This window comes from Lepisosteus platostomus, chromosome 22 (genome assembly GCF_059453375.1).
Source record: "Lepisosteus platostomus isolate fLepPlt1 chromosome 22, fLepPlt1.hap1, whole genome shotgun sequence".
NCBI lineage: Eukaryota > Metazoa > Chordata > Actinopteri > Semionotiformes > Lepisosteidae > Lepisosteus > Lepisosteus platostomus.
Genome location: NC_142632.1, coordinates 9,591,655 through 9,609,459, shown reverse-complemented (window position 1 = coordinate 9,609,459; position 17,805 = coordinate 9,591,655). Strand labels below are relative to the sequence as shown.

General features: G+C 47.7%; 2 protein-coding genes and 1 long non-coding RNA gene across 3 annotated transcripts in view; 1 reads left to right on the top strand and 2 right to left on the bottom strand.

Annotated features, from left to right (window-relative positions):
* The window catches only part of unc119a1 (unc-119 lipid binding chaperone a1), a 31,142-nt gene extending 20,856 nt beyond the window's left edge, over nucleotides 1-10,286 (bottom strand). The window contains exon 1 of the mRNA XM_088616359.1: nucleotides 9,502-10,286. Within this exon, the coding sequence (XP_088472485.1) occupies nucleotides 9,502-9,802 (301 nt within the window). The 5' untranslated portion in view covers nucleotides 9,803-10,286. The remainder of the gene's footprint in view (nucleotides 1-9,501) is intronic.
* On the top strand, nucleotides 608-12,175 carry LOC148643412 (uncharacterized). The gene is made up of 4 exons (XR_015929086.1): nucleotides 608-740; nucleotides 3,920-3,997; nucleotides 4,628-4,705; nucleotides 9,269-12,175. It is a non-coding gene; the product is annotated as an uncharacterized LOC148643412 (long non-coding RNA).
* Nucleotides 11,498-17,405, bottom strand: crybb1l3 (crystallin, beta B1, like 3). Its single transcript, XM_088616362.1, has 6 exons — nucleotides 17,272-17,405; nucleotides 16,390-16,466; nucleotides 15,814-15,932; nucleotides 14,169-14,301; nucleotides 13,291-13,433; nucleotides 11,498-13,156 (listed from the first exon to the last, which is right to left on the bottom strand). Exons 2-6 carry the CDS (start codon nucleotides 16,453-16,455, stop codon nucleotides 12,988-12,990), a joined length of 630 nt encoding a protein of 209 aa, XP_088472488.1. The 5' UTR covers nucleotides 16,456-16,466; nucleotides 17,272-17,405; the 3' UTR covers nucleotides 11,498-12,987.
* Nucleotides 17,406-17,805: the final 400 nt, after the last annotated feature.

Genomic DNA, 17,805 nt, shown 5'->3' with positions numbered 1-17,805 from the left:
AATGAATCGACAGGTCTGCAAATCTGTTACAAATTCTGAATTAGGGTCAAAATTGTGAAACCGTTGTGAAAGTACTGTGTGATTGCCGTGATAACACAAACCCCTGGTCTCACCAAGGGCGAGAATGGGAGTTTGTGCTAAGTGCGTTGAGAAGCAGCCCTTCCTGCTCACTTGTCACTGTGGAGACTCGTGTAACGTGATGTACGAGCAAATAATCACAGGTTGTGTGGCAGATATTTCCCCACAGAAACGTTCCAATGGGATTTGCGTGCAGGGTTAAAAGTCGTATTTGTCTGCAAAACGGCCTCGAAGTCGAGAGCGATATTTCCATTGGATTAAGAGATCTCTCCACAAGCTGGTTTGTTCACGGTGTAACAGAGCCGCATCACCTCACCGGAGGTTTCTGTTGCCTCATTCTGCAACGCAGAACATGGCGCTGCGTGTACCTCGAAATTCCACCTGTTTTGCGTTTTAAATTGGAGGTTTTACACAATACCCTCAATCCTCAAAACCGAATCTTTCAAACCCCGGAATATCAAATAGCGACGTAGTTCCCCTTTAAAGACACACAGCTGTCTTGTTCTGAATTCTTTCAGGGACCGGCTGCAGGAGATCCAGTAAGTCTACGAGCAACCAGACGGGTGAGTTCTTCAGTCCTTCTAGGCCAGACGGTCTCCATCTGAGCCCTTGAGATGTTCATGTGACTTGGAAGCACAGAAAAGACTGGAAAACATAGGAAGGTGAGCGGGTGTTGGAGCTGATTTTATTTCATTACGCCACAGGGGCTGTGTAGCTTCCAATAACACAGCGATATCTTTCTATCCCACACCCGGAAGCATTCAACGCACGAGGGATTTTACAAATACACCTCCTTATACTTATCGTACTATACATGGGTTTTCTAAAGTTACTTTTGAATGCAGGCGGTTTTTGTTAAACCTCTTAAAAAACGAGGTTGCACATGACAACCCGGCACAAACAAGGGATTCTACTCTTTACATTCATGACGGGGAACGCTCTTGCATTCCAAAAGAGAAGCATCCGACATCTGCAGGAATAGAAGTGAGCTTGTCTCTCCTTTTTTAATTTATACAGGACTTTAAAGGGCATTTGATCACCACGCCCACGCTTCTAGAAATGACTCACTCTGTACAGGAACCGTGGCTCTCCAATGCCACGCCAAGATGATGTGTGAACTACGCAGTAAGATACAGAACGCTTCCTTGTCGTGACAGCTTTCAGCTGTGCACTCTGCCACTGAGCAGGCAGACATGTTTGTCTCCTGCAGGGGCATCTAAAGGTCTTGGGCTCTTGCCTGTAAAAGTGAGACACTGCATTTTGGCTATATGGATGCCTTTTGCATGGCTTTTCTGTAAAGCATTTTATACTGTTGCAGGAGAGCTACTGCCCAACCATAGCATCACCTTACAGAACGTGAAGGTAACGATAATGTGCAGCATTTCTTTGTCTCCCACCAAGATCATATTAAGGGCACTGAAACGTGCAAAGCAGTCCAGAGATACCTGCAAGAACACTGCACTAGATGCGGAGATCAATTTTAATTAAAAGTGAAGTCAGTTCCAACACTGACATGAACAGAATATATGTTGGGTTGAATTTCTGTTCCTTATTGACAGATCTGACAAATTACAAATGGGCCAATAAGCAATACATGCACACAATACAAATTAGGAGCACCTTCAAGCAAGTAATATATATGCTACATTATATATCACCTATATTTGTTGTCTATTATTTACTTTTTGTTACTAAAATACTAAAAAAATTAGAATCCTTGCAATGGGATATTGCAATGAGGGGAAAAAAATAATTTTACCCCAAAAATTCACAACACCCACACAGCCGCAAAGCCTGACACTTTTCAGGAGTGAGATGTGATCTCACACTGACTGATCATCTGGGCTGTGCAGCTGTCTTTCCGGGCCCACAAACACTGCACTTTGACAGGCCTCGGTGAAGAAGACCACTGCTTACGAGTTTAAATGAAGAAGAAATGTTTAAAAAAAGAAAACAAAAAGTATTTTTCCCTCCCCTTCTTATTGGAGGGCAATACACAAATTATAATGCACCAGACAGGCTGCTATGTCTGCAAAGTGCAACAGCAGATATGTCTTAACATATCAAATAAAAGCAAAATAAAATATTAGGTAAAAGAGTCCACAGGTACATGGGAGAGGTTGCATGTATATACACCACCAATAGGGTTTAATAGAGACAGTAAATGGGTGAGAATAAAGCACTCTCATTGCACAATATACTCATTTTGTGATGTCCAAAAGGCAGTACAGAAAAGAAAAAAGTGAGGGGATATCACTCAAGTTTAATGGATTTACAGTATAGGGAAAAAAATGTCAGCTTTGTCCCACGCAGCGAGACGCAGACAGTTACCACTGCCTTTCTGATGGGCCTGGTCAGTACAGCTGTGTTGGCACAGTTATGATGGGCGCCACTGACTCTTAACCAGGTACAAGACAGGCCACCTTGACTTCTCTCGACGCTGGGATTCCCGTGAGCAGGAATCCAACTTCATACGCATCCCCCCGTCCCCTGATCGCAGGGGGCAGCCGCCGCCGCCGTCCCGCGCTAAATGTGCTTGTTAGTGGAAATCGCAGCTCAGTCTCAGTCCGTTCCTGGGACGATTTGCAGTCGAGGGTCAGCATCACTCAGAGCCCTGAGCCTGCGCTTGCTCCGGCGAACACAGACTGAGGAACTCGGGCATCGAAGGGTCATAATTACCCCCCCTTCCCCCTCTGATTAATACACTTATCGATCATTGAGCCCCACACTGATTTCTGTTAAGATTTAGTATATAAGATTTTATATACTGTATTTTATATACAGTATATAAAATAGTCTCAAACATGATAAAACCGTCTTTTTTTCCCAATAAAGCTTAGCCTTTGTAACAATGGAAGATGTACGTGTTCCATCTTGCTGTTTAAACACACACGATCAGGCTTGAGGATGGCCATGTGAAACACTAGCAATAGCACCTGCCTTGCCTCTGAGGCACAGCCTGGCCATCACGTCAGGTGAACAGCCCAGCCCTGTGCCACAGTGCCATCTTGAGCCTGAGCCAGCGGCAGATGGCACAGCCTGGTATCAATCGACCTGCAGGTCACAAAATCAGCTGTTTCCCATGCGGAACCATACTGAGCATCTGTGTCAGGCCTATAAGGTCAGAGAAAGATGAGGGATCGGCAAGTGTCCAATAAGCTTCCCCGCTGTCCTAATGCATAAAAAAAACACAGAGCACAGAGTGGGGGGTGACACCAGGGTTCCCCAGTAATTGTGACTGCTTAAAATCCTGATGCACAAAGGCTTTTCAAAAATGTCTGTCTGCGTGATAATCATAATGCATCATGGGGTTTTCATCTCCCCTTGTCAGGGTGACAAGAAGAATTTAAATCATGGGGCAGCTGAATTAAGAAACGCCAGAAGGGGGACCTGTTATGATGGGATAGTAGAGTGTGTGAAAGAGAGAGCTGCTCTGGCCTTCTGGTGCTGCCACACCCAGGACTGGGGTGACCAGGACAGTGCCAGAAAAACTGCTGAAAAGGAGCAGGGTGGGCACAAGGCCCTGATGTCAAAAGACATCATGTATGGTTTCCTGTCAAACTGGAATGGACAAATTCTTAGGTTTCGCCCTTGGGCTCCTCTAGTATCAGTGAGAGCTCGAGTCCAGGCTGTGCTACCTTCGGGTGTTTTACTTCTTTCACTTTTTCACAATGCTGCAGAGGTATGTAACAATCATGACCATTCTAAAATTAAGATTGACCCTTCTGGGTCACTCTTAAGATCTTTTAAACAACAGGGGCATCATTAAAACAACCCTGCTAGAATTATTTCAGCCCTATACTGAATTTTAGAACCTGAACTTGTTCTTTCTCCGATGTAGAAAGAAGAAATGACAACAGAACTCAGACGGGAAACCAGGATCTCTGCAATCTCCTCATCTCGGGGGCCTGGATGAAAGGTCTGCTTGTTACACAAAGACGAGTGACTCTTGTTGCACCAGGAAAAGACGGTAGACTTTTTGCTCCATTCCCAGAGCATGCTGGAAAGCAAGCCAGCAGTCTTGCACAGCCAGAAGTCCTTGCCCAGTGGGCAAACCTCATCTGAATTATGTGAATCACTTTTATTAATAACAAAATAATACCACTCTCAAAGCTGGTGGTCTAGCCAAGTACAGTAAATGTCCCAGATTAAATGCACTGTATCATTAGAGTCTGCCGTTCAGAGGCTCCTATTAGTAGTCGTAATCAGAGTACTCCTAATAATAGTCAGAAAGAGGAGAAAGAAACTCATTAGCCCACATTACTAGGTCTATATCCTTTTCTCTTTCTGATTCTTATTTGACAAATATTTAATTTGCAAGAAAAAGGCTCACAATCTGGGCTATCAGAACATAGTTGACCTCGATGAGGGCACAGCGCAGAGTTCACTCTGCCCTAAACCAGCAGCATATTGATGTACTTTCCTCACCTGGTCACAGACCTCTGACTGGGCACGTTCTTTCATAGCCACAGGTATATTTAACAAGCTAAAGCTTAGCCTGTATTGGACGAGAGGAGTTGTGGTAACGTTGTTTCCTTTAATTCTACAGAAACTGACACCTGATACCACTAAAGTGGAACACCACATAGTGCTGTGACCAGGAAACATGTTCTCCACAAATCAGCAGGTGAGACCCTACATCACGCTGTGATTGAGCAGACTCTGAATCTGTCCCATTTTAACACTGCTTTTCAATACACAAAACCAGACCTGATTACTGCTTCAGTTAACATTACATGGTAGAAACTGTGAACTTGCAATCCATACAAATCGACTAACAGTAATAAAGTACGGTATAATAGAGTAATTGTAATGCACTTGACCATGTTCGCAGAAATTATTTTAGAAAATGCAGGAATCTCTAGGAATATAGAGAGGATTTCTATCTCTGAAAGCTGTAAATAACAAATAAATCTTGAAAGTATACAGAATTATGAATTTTCCTAGAACTTTTAGAGAGCTTTTATGCAAAATATAAAAACATATGTTTTAGATATATATTTTATGTTGAGATTGCACACATAATAGATGATATAACTGTACAGCAGCAGGGTGGACCAGTGGCTAGGGCTTGGGACTTGTAACAGCTAGGCTGAGTTCACCCCCCAGGTGAAACACTCGCTGGCTGAACTCAGGACACATCGTCTCAGACCCTCTTCGGCTCAGGGAGCACAGCTCATATTTGTAGCTCAACCGAGCTAAGTAAAAACGCAACTTACATTTCTCCTGAATACATTCACATTAACCTTATATTCACAAATCTCCTTGAAACATTTGCGCATTACAACTATTTATGTAAATTCACACAGGGCTACATAATGATAATTCCGTACCTAATAATAGCCAATGCAAGTGCATGCTTAGTTGATTAAAATAGTTGTATTCTCCAATCATTTGACATAATTAGAAATGGCAATTTCTCAGTACAGCCATACAATTTTCATACCTCCCACATGGGTGTCCCAATAGGAACTCTGTTAGCTGGGTGCTGTTAATCTCTAAGACATTAGTATACCGGCAGTGTTTTGTCGGAACCGTTCCAATTAAAACAAACCCTGAGGCTTGACTTCCAAATGCCACACTATTTTGACTAAGAAAGCCCAAGTTGTTTGAAAACCAATGCATACTCACTACAATGCATGTAGTTGTCCAGAACTAAGACGGCGTTCTGTTTCAATGCAGGCCTACACAAATATAAAGAATTCTTCCCACTGACTGTCAATCAGGCAGCTGCCATTGTTACTGGATATTCAATGCAGTGCATATTCAATCTAGCGGCCCTCCTAGCACTCTTTTAGGGTAAACTGTACAGATTTGATTGAATCTTGTGCTCTCTGATTTTTTCAGCTGAAGCGTGAGGGGAAATTGTTCCTTCAGCTGCCGGTCTGCTCCGACTACCTGTTTGAGCTTTAAGATTGTAGATCAAAAGGCTGCCAATAAGCGAAGGCAGGGAGCTTAGCAAAAACCAACTGAGCTTCCCCCCTTTCTCCTTGATTTGGTATTCCCTCGGCATTCCTGGGCGCCTGTAGCTGTAATGCGGCACAGAGAGACCATTCACACAAGTTTTATCACAACAGTACATCAGGCTTCAGAAGGGACCCTTCTCGACACAGCGCACAGCAGCACAGCGGTATCTGCAGATGCAGCAGGACGGAGAGTGTGATCTCTGCACAGGTGCAGGCCTTGTGTTCTTATTTAAATGCCCGCTTTAAATCCATCCAAACCTATTCTTGGCTTGTAATAACAGGAGTTATCCTACGGCAGGGTGTTTCGATTTCTAAGCTTTTCCCACTCAGTGAGTTTATTTCAGCGCTCGTTTGAACTAATCCCTTAACCCTCATGATGTTTTTACCTTTTAAACTCATACAAACGGCCTGTTAGAGCTTAGAGGACCTGTGTATATTTCGAAAACTGTACTGAATTGCAAACCTGAAATGCAAGATAACTCATAGAATACAAACAGTTACTTTGATGTATAGGGTATCAAAGTACTCAGATTCAACACCTAAAATTGAGAGGTACTGGAACCCAAGAACCATGTCAGGATATAGGCACCAATATGGCTAGTCAGCTGTTAATAAACTTGAGTTAAGAATATGACCATTTAAAACACCTTGCCAATACAACAAAACCTTTTGCAAACTGCTTCTTGCAGTCCATAAAATGAATAGTTGGCTTAAGGAAAACCACTAACAAACTTTACTACATCTGGCATCTTCTGTGATGCATTTCCTTGGTTGAACACAATCCCTCACACAGCAAGACGTTCATCCATTAGCTCCTACTAAGAAACTGTAACAGGTTACTTGATGGCAAACATTTTGACTTCTGCCTTTGTCTGAATGGTGACGCCCTTTGCCTCAGAGGGTCTTGAACCCCAGGGAGGGAACCAAATGATAGCTCAGGGTTTTAAGATAAGATAACTTCAATGTCCTCTAAGGGAAAAATGTTAAGGACGCACAACGCTCCACATCACAAAACATTACACATCGCATCTACAGTATTGCACGTGCATAACTCGTCACAACACTGACATGACATAATGCACGGACATAGTCTGTAACAGCATAATCATTCAACCATTTATAATGTTTTAATTGCTTTAATAGATAAGGGAACAAACGAATATTTTTATCTATTTGATCTACATTTGGGAGCCCTAAAAGTTGATATTTAGAATTAAGAAAATGATTTCTTTCTGCCTGTCTAATGGACTGTTTAAAAATTGTCTGTGAGGAGGAGAGCTGCTTCATGTCCACAATTTTGACTGCTGTTTGTCTTTGGAAAAGACATTTTTTAACTTACCTGCACCGATAAATCACCGAACCATACTGTTATACCATATTTAATAACGCTCGTAATTACTATGTCATTGCTGAGGATAATAGTTTGTGACCTACAGACTCACTTAAGTTGTCATATGGTCGAAGGTAGAAGCCACACTTAGATTAAAATTAAACAAGCGCAACAATTAGACCCAGTTCCAAAAAGTACACTGTATAGAAAGTACTATCACGTTTAAATAAAACAGGAGCGTTTCTGAACCTCATGATTGCCCGATGCCCCTAACCTGCCCCAGTAGGGCTTCCAAGACAGATCCTTAATACCGGCCTGAGCAGTGACACCCATCCCCAACCAATCTGTTCTGATTCAGAAGGGCAGGAAATAAGAATCTGGGACCAGTCATGGTCAGTTGGAAACTCCAACATGGTCTCTCTGCGCCGGGAACGCGGGTGGACGTGCCGTGACTGTCACTGTGTGTCGAACATGGATCGAATGAGAAACTGGGGAGATAGAAGGATTGATCACTCAGCCACGCTGGGTGGGGGGGGTTAAACAGACGGCCCCCGCAGAGCCCGCGTTGGGCACTGCCAAAGCAGACCAAAAGCAATCGCTCAGAAACAGGCCGGAATAAAACCGGCGGCTGTGCGTTGTGTAACATCTTCCGCGGTTCTTAAAATAGCCAGGGCCCGCCTTTCTCGATCCATGCGACCACCTGTTGCCTACCCAGGGTCAGGTCAGTCACAGAGCGGCCCGGCGCCGCTCGGGATGCGACACTCGCGGTTCTGCGTGTGCGCACCTGCACACGCGTCATGTCACTCGTTACCGCTGTTGGGACACTGTGGCTCAGTCTCCGCAGAAACATGCACAGTTCATGCACACTCACGCAGCGGGAGAGAGAGAGACTGCGGGATGAGACTATGGGAGAAAGATAACGAGTGACTAATCCCTTATTGCCGGCAGGCATTTTCCTTCCAGTGGCAGACCCGGTGTGAATGTGGCAACGTATTCGCTGTCTGTCTCACCCCTGTCCGCTTGGGAACACATTTGTTTTATTTCCAGGATTATATCTTCTATTATTTTATTAACATATCCACAAATTCTGAAGTCAATCCTAAGTATTTAAGGTCGAGGAACGGTCGGAAAACCTTTGCGTTTTCTGTAATGGAAAATTACATAAGGCTCTCTGTCACCCTTTCCAGCCCACTGTATCACAGAAGGCTGCGAGTCCAGTGTCGGGAAGCCGCTTATAACATGTCCGTTACAGATCCGTCTTAAAACCTGGCAGCCTTTTTCCCGTCCGTGTTAACACACACTCTTGCGCTCCCTGAAATATCAGGGGTTTGGAAAGACATTTAACGTGAAAACAAACATCAGGAACCGGGCAGCGGTATACGATCAGTTTCTGCTTGCGTTTAATGATAACGCTATAGCGGATCAAGAGGAAATGGCTGGGAACACACTGTATGAGCGAGCTGTCGCCGTGTTTGTGAGCTGTCGCTCAACAGCGGTCTGTACTTCAGCCTCTCAGGTAAATGAGGGCTGTGAAAGAGGTTTCGCCCCTTCACAATCATACCCGTCGGCTGTAATGCACGGGGAGAAGGAGACCTACTGGGAAACAGATTCTCAAGCTGTACATGAGATACGGAGCTCCGAGATGCTAACAACCACCAAACAGGGGGTAGCGTTTATAACAGCAACTGTGCTCCTCATCCTGGTTATCGCGCTGCTAAGGTGTAGCGGTTTCAAGTGGGGGTGCCAAGGTTGTTTCTATATCGGGACTGAACTCCTACTGCACTCCTCTTTAAAGCGCACATTTATGCCAAACTAACCAGGTCTTCCCTGAACAGAAAACTACCGATCTGCGGTGAAACTCCGACCCCTGACGGGCTGTATTTGATCCGTTCAGACAGGAAACAACGGGTGCAGATGAGAGTTTCCACGCCACGGAAGAGCCGAGCAGCGACGTCGCAGACTCTAGCTACCCCGTTGGTATCGCCCCAATGTGGCACCTAGGAAATACGGTCCCCGTCCGCCCTTCGGGTGCCGAACATTACCGGAGCGAGATACCGCGCACACGGGCATCCAAGACCGGACGCCGCGACAGCGATGACGATAACTGCAATAACCGACGCCACTTACTTTCGGTGATCTTCTGCAACCCCAGCACATCCTCGGGGGTGATCACGGGTTTCCTGAGCAGTTCCTCCTCCGTGGTGACCGGGACCCCTGTTTCGGTGGAGTTACAGCCTTTCTTCACTCTCATTGCCACGAGTGGTTTGGGGGTCGGGGTGTCCTGGGTCTGGTGGTCGCTGCTCTCCGCGCTTCTGCCGCTGCCACCGCTGGGATTATTGCTTTTACTAGTGCCAGACCTCTGAGCGCTGCTGCTGGATGAGTCCTGGCTATTGCAGACAGCCTCTGTGCCGATACAAGAATAGCTCATTCTCCTCCTCCCCCCCCCCCCACTAGTAAAGATACAAAACACTCTCCCCCCTCTCTCTCCCTCGCTCGCTCGCTCGCTCGCTCCCGTCAGTCGCTTCGCTGCTAGTGCGCCCGCTCGGTATTTTATTTAAATCCCCCTGTTCTACAGATCCTTTCCGTTTTCGGCCAGCGACTGCCCAGAGCATCCGCCGCCCGCGCCAGACTGCGCCTGTGCCGGCTCTGTGTTGAGCGCTAGCTCGCCGAGCGCCACTCTCTCCGGCCGAGACGCAAAGGAAGCGGTCTCTCCGCAACACAGACACTGACGGACGCGCACACGCCACAGACATGCACACGCTCTTGTACACAGTGGGGTCCCACTTAGTTTCCCCGGCTTTCGGAAAGGGAGAAGCCTTTGTTTCTGGTGTCACAACGGCGGTAGCGCCAGCGGCCGGAGCGACCGGCGCACGTCTGGGGCGGCGAACGACAGATTCTGCAGCCAGACTCAGACGTGTTTGTCGCCATTCACGCCTGGATAATCGTGAAATGTATCTGCCTCTGTACCGAAACCTCCCCTCTCAGACTTGTGGTATGGCCCATTTTTCTGCGTTGGCAGGAAGCTGAGGAGAAGTTGTCGTTTTTTTTTTCTTCGCTCAGTGGGTTTGGGTAGCGATGTACCCGTGTCTCAGAGCTTGGCTTTGAACGTTTCCACCGGCACGCAGTTTGCAGTAATGTGGTCAAGACGTCGCCCTATTTATTATGAGGATTACGACCAAAATATTGAATAGAAATGTGTTACGTAGCTAACATCCACCATTTATTTATTACAATGTTCAGCTACACCACACAGCCCTTGTGAATAGCATTTCATGCCCCCCATACAGTATATATTCAGGAAGTGCAAAAGTCGGGACAATAAAATATCGCAGGAAACAAGTGGGCTAATCGACTTTTAATTTTCAAAGTGTAGCCCAAGATATGTCACTGAAATGTGGTGTTTCTGCGCTACAGCCTTCGCTCCCCGTCTCCGGCGCTGAGGAGCTCTGAGGATCTCGCTGAACTTCTGGATAAATCCGTGTGATGAGTCCGAAACGAACAGAATGTCAGTGCAGGCGGCGGCGGCGGCGGCGCTGAAGTTCAGACATGACACCCGCCGCAGTAACGCCCGGACTTGAGCGACGACCAGCCGCCTCGATACAATCCCCGCCTGCCGTCATCCCAGCCGCCGGAGCTGTCCTGCCTGGCGAAGCACCTCGAAACCGCGAGTGTCAATGTGATCAATTCCAGCAATGACAAAGACGATCTCCCCTGCGCTTAACATCCGCTTAAGGTGGATGCTGCACACTGGTGGTGGTGGAGGGGATCCCCAATTACCTGTAAAGCGCTTTGAGTGGAGTGTCCAGAAAAGCGCTACATAAGTGTCAGCAATTATTATTATAATTAACATGCTGTCTCTCAGTCTGGTGGTGTGTTTCAGGGAGAAGCCCAGAATGTCGGATGCGCCCCTCGCTGCTGGCTCCTGTAGGAAGCCCCCCTGCGCTGTGCTCTCTCGGATCCCGTGAGTACCGCGGTGGGCAGCGACGCTCAAGAGACACGGCGCTGCCATACTTCGCCGAGACCGCGCTCGCTGTCGGTGTTGCGCGGGGAAAACTTCGGTTGTTGTTGTTTGTTTTTTTTCGGGGAAACATTCAGGGCTCGCTCAGAAACCAGACTCAAGATGTGTCGTTAAAAGACTGTCCACATTTATTCAGGAATAGGATACACAAATTAAATGCAGTTGGCAGTGAGGGGGGTGGGGGACGCGAACGGGTGAATAAAATAATAAAAGCAGAAATAAAATCTAAGCGCAGGAGTCTCTGGCTGCGACATGCAGTAGCGTCGAGGTTCGGAATCTCTCTTTTTCCAGGCCCTGAAAAAAGCCTCAGATTTCCAGATACCAGCATCCCTGAGAAAGACACGGCTTTGCCAGAATCTCTAGGATCGCCCCCCTTGCAAAAGAGAAGGATAGGCAGCAGCTTTCCCTTGGGGCTCCCCAGCCATTTTCAGCAGCAGTTACTTCATTCTGTCTATAATTTGCACCCCCTTTTCCTAATCTCCCCAAAGAGCACCAGATATGTGCTCATGCCTGTCGGCAGCAGGGAACCTCAGTTCTGCTGCCAAAGGGCCCTTTGACCTTCAATTTCCCAGCTACCTAACAGACACATTTTTAGTGTGATCTCATCAGGAGCTTCGGCTCCCCTTTCATGAACCGATTTTGGCTGGGAAACGCTGAACGAGATCCCGTGTGCAATCAGAATAATTGAGGGTGTAATCAGGCCACAAATCCAACCGCACACGGGTCCTCCGTGCGTGAGGAGGTCTGAAGGCCCTGCCCTAAGGGTCAAAGTTACATGGACAACCACAGAGGTCAGAGTTGTGAAGAGAACGAGTCCTGGTACTGAAGTTCAGGAAACACTGCCCTCTGCTGGCCATGTGATTGCAGGGCTTGTCTTTGGAGACATTCAATCGCAAAGACTCACTCGCTTTTCATTGAAAAAACCGAGTATTGGTTTTCCTCCTGTCAGAAGTAAGCCACAAGGAGAAGTCCTGAGGGTGGATTTTCACTTACTTAAGCATTTCCGAACTTTCCATGGTTAAATATAACTTATCTGTTACACTTTCTGTCAATTGCGTTATGTTTCAAATACGGGATGGACTGAAATCAAAACAAACAACTGAACAAAACAAAGGCTAAATGGTATATGAAGTATGATAATGATAAATAAAAAACAAAAATCACTATTTTTAAAAAGTCCAATTTTGCAGCAGGGGAATTTCTTTAGCTCCCGAAACAGAATGCACAAACCAACCCATCAAGCGCTGTTCTTGTCATTATTATAATTATTATTGTTGTCATTATGAGGATAAAAAAAAATCAATTATATATGTCCAGTAAGCAAGAAACACTGTGGCTCCAGTCTTCTTTCAGAGTTGGGCAATAACTTTGGCAGAGGGCCGAATCGCAAGCACTGCCTTATGAACTAGCCGACCTCCTTTTGACTAAGGATCAGTGGCTCCCCCCTGTCTGCAAGCAGAGCTGTTCCCTGTAATGACACTAACAGCGGTGATGGCTGGTCTGTGAGGGGTGGACAGAGGGAGCTCAGCTGTGTGTGGAGCTCCAGTGCGTCGGCCCGGGGGCGGGCTGACCACTGGGGTCACTGTGGCCTTTCCTCAGGCCGTGAACTCAAAGCAGCCCCGGCGGTACCACTGCATGTCCTTCACTCGGCGGATGGACTGGATCTGGGGGTGCTGGCCGCCCCATTCGTTCCAGTGCTTGTAGGGCCCACACTCGAAGACGTACTGGTAGCCACGGTAACCGGGATACTGGTACCCCACCCAGCTACGGAGAGAGGGAGAAGAGAGAGTGAGAGCTGTGCCTTCACGAGCCTCCTGCGGAGAAGACGAAGCCCAAGGCTAGGATCGCCATGGAAAGTCGCTATATGAACTCAAGACTGACGACTGATTGAGACTCACGTTCCCCCCATGACTTGGATGCTGGCCACGCGGTCCTGGAAGCCATAAGACCACAGGCTGGGGATATCCTCGTCACACACCTCCATCTTGCGCCCCTCGAAGTTCACGCACTCGAACAGGCAGATCTTGTGGTCCTGGGCGTCCTAGAGAGAGAGAGCAGTCCGGGGGCTGCTGTCAAAGCACCACTTTTTCTTTCACGCGAAAAGAGTTTTTGCACAATTTTGCATTCCAGGCGCTACTCTGCAGCGCCCTTCTTGCGTAATCCCGATGCTTGTAGGAACCAGGTCTCTGCTGATGCATGTTGTGAACTTAAGTCATACTGAACGGATGACTGTGTTGAAAAACAACACTCATTAAGCCTCTCTATGCAGATTAAAAGTCATCTGTCTGGAGAAGCAGGCAGCATAGACTTGGTTATCCCCCATCTCCCATCTCATATTGTAAAAGAATTAATGAATTCCTCACACTTATATAGTGTTTTTTTGGTCACTCCACTCAAAGCACTTTACAGGTAATGGGGATCCCCTCCACCACCACCAGTGTGCAGCCCCACCTGGATGATGCACCAGTCCTCTCCCCACACACCAGCTCTCAGTGGGGAGGAGAGCAGAGTGATGAAGCCAGTTCAGAGATGGGGATTATTAGGAGGCCATGACTGGTAAAGGCCAGGGGGAAATTTGGCCAGGACACAGGGGTAACACCCCTACTCTTTTTGAGAAACACCCTGGGATGTTTAATGACCACAGAGAGTCAGGACTTCAGTTTTAGTCTTTTCTGAAGGAAGGCGCCTTCATAATAAGAAGAACTATTATATAATATAAGAACTATTAATGACAACGTCCCGGTGTGACAGAACAGAGAGAGGCCTAGGAGCTCACCATACGGACTGGCCTGAAGGACATGAACCGGTCATTTCTGTAGCTGTTGGTCCAGGTGTCCCAGCGGGGATATTCTCCCTTCTCCAGCATGAACATCTCGCCGGTGAAGTTCTGTTGGTCGAACCCAACCCAGCTGGACAACAACAGGAGGACAACAAAATGGCGTCAAACACTCCACTGCAGCTACCAGCCTGCCAACACAGACTGGTGCAAAGTTCCCCTTCACAGCTTTGCAGGCTAACCCATCAGCCCTGATGAGGAAACATAGCCTCTGAGTTAAAGAGCTGTGGATCTACCACCAGGTTTACGGCCTGTGCTCTTGTCACATTGGTGCTGACTGAGGATTGCCCACTCTTTGGGAATGCAATGTTGGTTAGGCATTTGACTCAAAAATATGAATTACAATAAAGAGGGAACACACCAGAAAAAAGCAGGCAGTTCAGTTACACAATTCTGTGTTTTTCAAAAGGATGTGGTTGGCAAATCTTCATTTTTTTGCATAGGGCGTGTACCATATTCTCCCAAGACCATACGTACAGAAGCACTGTAGCCCATGTCATCACAGCAGAGGCAGTTAAGTTATGGTTTTAGTCTAGATTCTGAGCTGAGGAAATGAAGTTCTACGCAGGTTTAGAGTATCACCTCTCAAGCTCCGGCCTCCATTCTGGAAATGAGACGGACACTAACAAAGGATACTGTCAAAGAGTAACCCAATCTAACGACGGGGGCCACTGGCAAAGCTTTTTTCCTCTGCAACAACGCAAGCCCTCTGTCAGAAAGTTTCAAATTAGACAGCAGAGCTCCAACACCTTTCCTGTTGGTTGTTTTAGTCCCCAGAAGGATCTGAGTTGCTTTGAAATATTGCTTTCACATTACATTTACGCAAAATTCGATAAAAACATTTAGACGGGGGTTAAAAAATAAATCCCGTTTTAACCATGGGTATAAATTACAGGACTTTAAGTGTTTTAAAATGAGGACTTACAACTTTCTTAATTGGCTGGTACTAATCAGATTAGCACCACAAACACAAACGTTTTTAAAAATTATGTTTTGCGTGTGTTAGGTATTGTGTTATCTCGTGTTGTTGATGTTTATGGGGGTATTTTTATTCAATAAAGTAGTCAATTTAAAAAAGCGAAGTCTCGTGGCGACCGTCCCTCACTGCCGCCCACTAGCGGTAGGAGCCACTGCAGGCGAGGCAATGCGAGTTGTACTTGTAACGAAATTACAATCTGTTGCAATTACATTTGCAATTACTGAGCAGCAGGTGGCGCCCTTGACTTTACGTCAAATCTGGTCAGGGTAAACTAAATACAAAATACAATTCGCCTATTTTAGGAGCTTGGAGGTATCAAACTCCTGTTATCTGCGGCGCCCCAGCTCCCCTTACGAACCATTCCAACATCGCAAAGGCGCCGTTAATGTTATCTTCGCTTTTTAATGGAGTCCCCGTGTCCAATACGTATCTTTCTGAAATGCTAATCGATTTGGCAATGATAATGCGACTAGGTAAGTTAATACTTGAACACCCCCCATTTCTGACACGCATGTAATCGATTATGACGCCGATCCCCACGACAGCTCCTCTCTACAGCAGATGCACAGTCTCTCTCCGCGTCTCGGCAGCGCTAACTCGACTTACGGGCCGCACTCCACGCGGATGGAGCCCACTCTGTCGAAGCCCCGGTCGCACAGGTTGCGACACTCGGCGTTGAACTCGATGTGCCGTCCCTGGAAATTCTCATATTCCCAAAAGCAGATCTAAAAGAAACAAAAAGCATATATATATATCTTAACAACGAACTCCATTTAACATACCATTTTCCCTTTCAAGCGGTTTGTCCTTCTCCCTTGTTTAAATTCAGTAAGCAGTGATTGACCTTAAATGAACTAATCCAAAACGTTATTTTTGACCACAAGGTTAAGCTACAGTATACGGGCATGATCAGGAGGATCTAAAGTATGCTGAGGTCATCAGCGTCAGTGCCTTATAAAAAATATCAACCTCCCCCATGTGCCTTCTTCAAAATCCTCTGGCCACCCCCCTCGTCTTATTGACAACGCATTAGCTATCGGGCCAAGCGCCCCTGCAGTGCTGGAAATCATCTTTAAAAAACAGGCGACTCATTCGCTCCGGTCGAGTCAGTGGGAGCTGTGGGGTACACATGGGCGGGACCCCCTGAACAGACCCCGCGGGCAGACTCCCCAGAGAACCTACTTTGTAGTTGCGCAGGCCGACTGCGGGATGACTTCCGATGCTGCCCTGGGCTCCGGAGTGCGACATGGCGAGGGGGGCTGGGGGGGAAGAACAGACAACAAGCGGACAGTCCCATGACACCACTCCAGCGTGACCGGGGGGGCTCTGAAACACGGCAGCGCGGCCGCTAATCCCCTGAGCCGAAGGCTCTCCCGAGCGCACGCCTAACCCGAGAGAGGCGGACAGACCCTCGCGCCTTTAGATCCCTGGATTTTGTCACTCTGCTTCCACCTCTTCGAGTCGAGATTGTATCAGCTACTATCCGGCCACTACGCACAGGCACATAGAGTATAATCCTCACACTAGGATCGCCCCAGCAGTACCGCCAGTGGGCTACGTTTCCATTGATTATCAAGGAGACAACATTTCCTGCGTAATAAAAATAATTATCCCTTAAAATGCTTTTTTTATTAGCTCATTCACAGGGAAATAGTCCCCCTGTGACTCTCGCAAAAGTGGAACCCGTTCGCTCCTGCCTGAGACCACATTTCACGTGTTCCCCCCGAAAAACTAATTTAATTGACCCAATCCAGCAGAAACTAGGCCAAGCATTCAAGACTGTAGGCTAGATTCAGGAGGCCTAATGCAGCAGCGCCCCCTGCTGGGCGGGGGGGGTTTGCGAGCTGGTGCTGAAGATCTGTTTCTTCTGCGAAAGACCTGTCCGCACAGGCCCCGCAGGACTGAATCGTCCCATATGTGACCCACCCAGGGCTGTTATCAGAGGCAGGAAAGCCCTGCCTAAGTGGAAGGGCCTGCCCTTCGTCTACGGAGAGCGCAGCCGAGACGTCTGGCTGCCCTGCGCTGGCCCGTCCCGTCCTGAGCGCAGCGAGAGAGGAGGCTCACCTAGGTACTGCGAGCAGGCTGAGAGGAGCTGAGACCAGCGGGAGGGATTCGACAGGCGAGGTTGGTGTCGCACTCGGCCTCCGGGTGGGTTATATATATACCGTACATCTGCCGCGGCATAGCCCCCCCCCCAGTGTGTGCGCTCCCTCCGTCCCCCGGCGTGCGGAGGCCCACTGGCGGCGGAAGAGCCGGGCCGATCCCCGCGGGCCGCTGACTCTGCTCATCGCTTTGTTGAGGGGCGTCCGCTGGGCTGCCGCCTCACTCAGCACAAAGTGAGCCGTGCCCCCTGAGCCCTCCTCCCCCCCCCAGTATCCCCCCTTTGCATTGTGCGCCGACAGAGAAATGTGCTGAGCTCAGGCGCTGACCTCGGCAATAACATTCTGTGCGTGAGCTGGGTTTTCAGGACTTCTGGGGGGCTCGCTTGCCTTATGTGCTGTTGCTTTCCTCGGCGCCCTTACCTGTCGGACTCCCGGATCTCTGCCCTTTGTTCTTTGAACACTTTGAGGGTTCAAGCTGGTACCCCTCAGCTAGTTG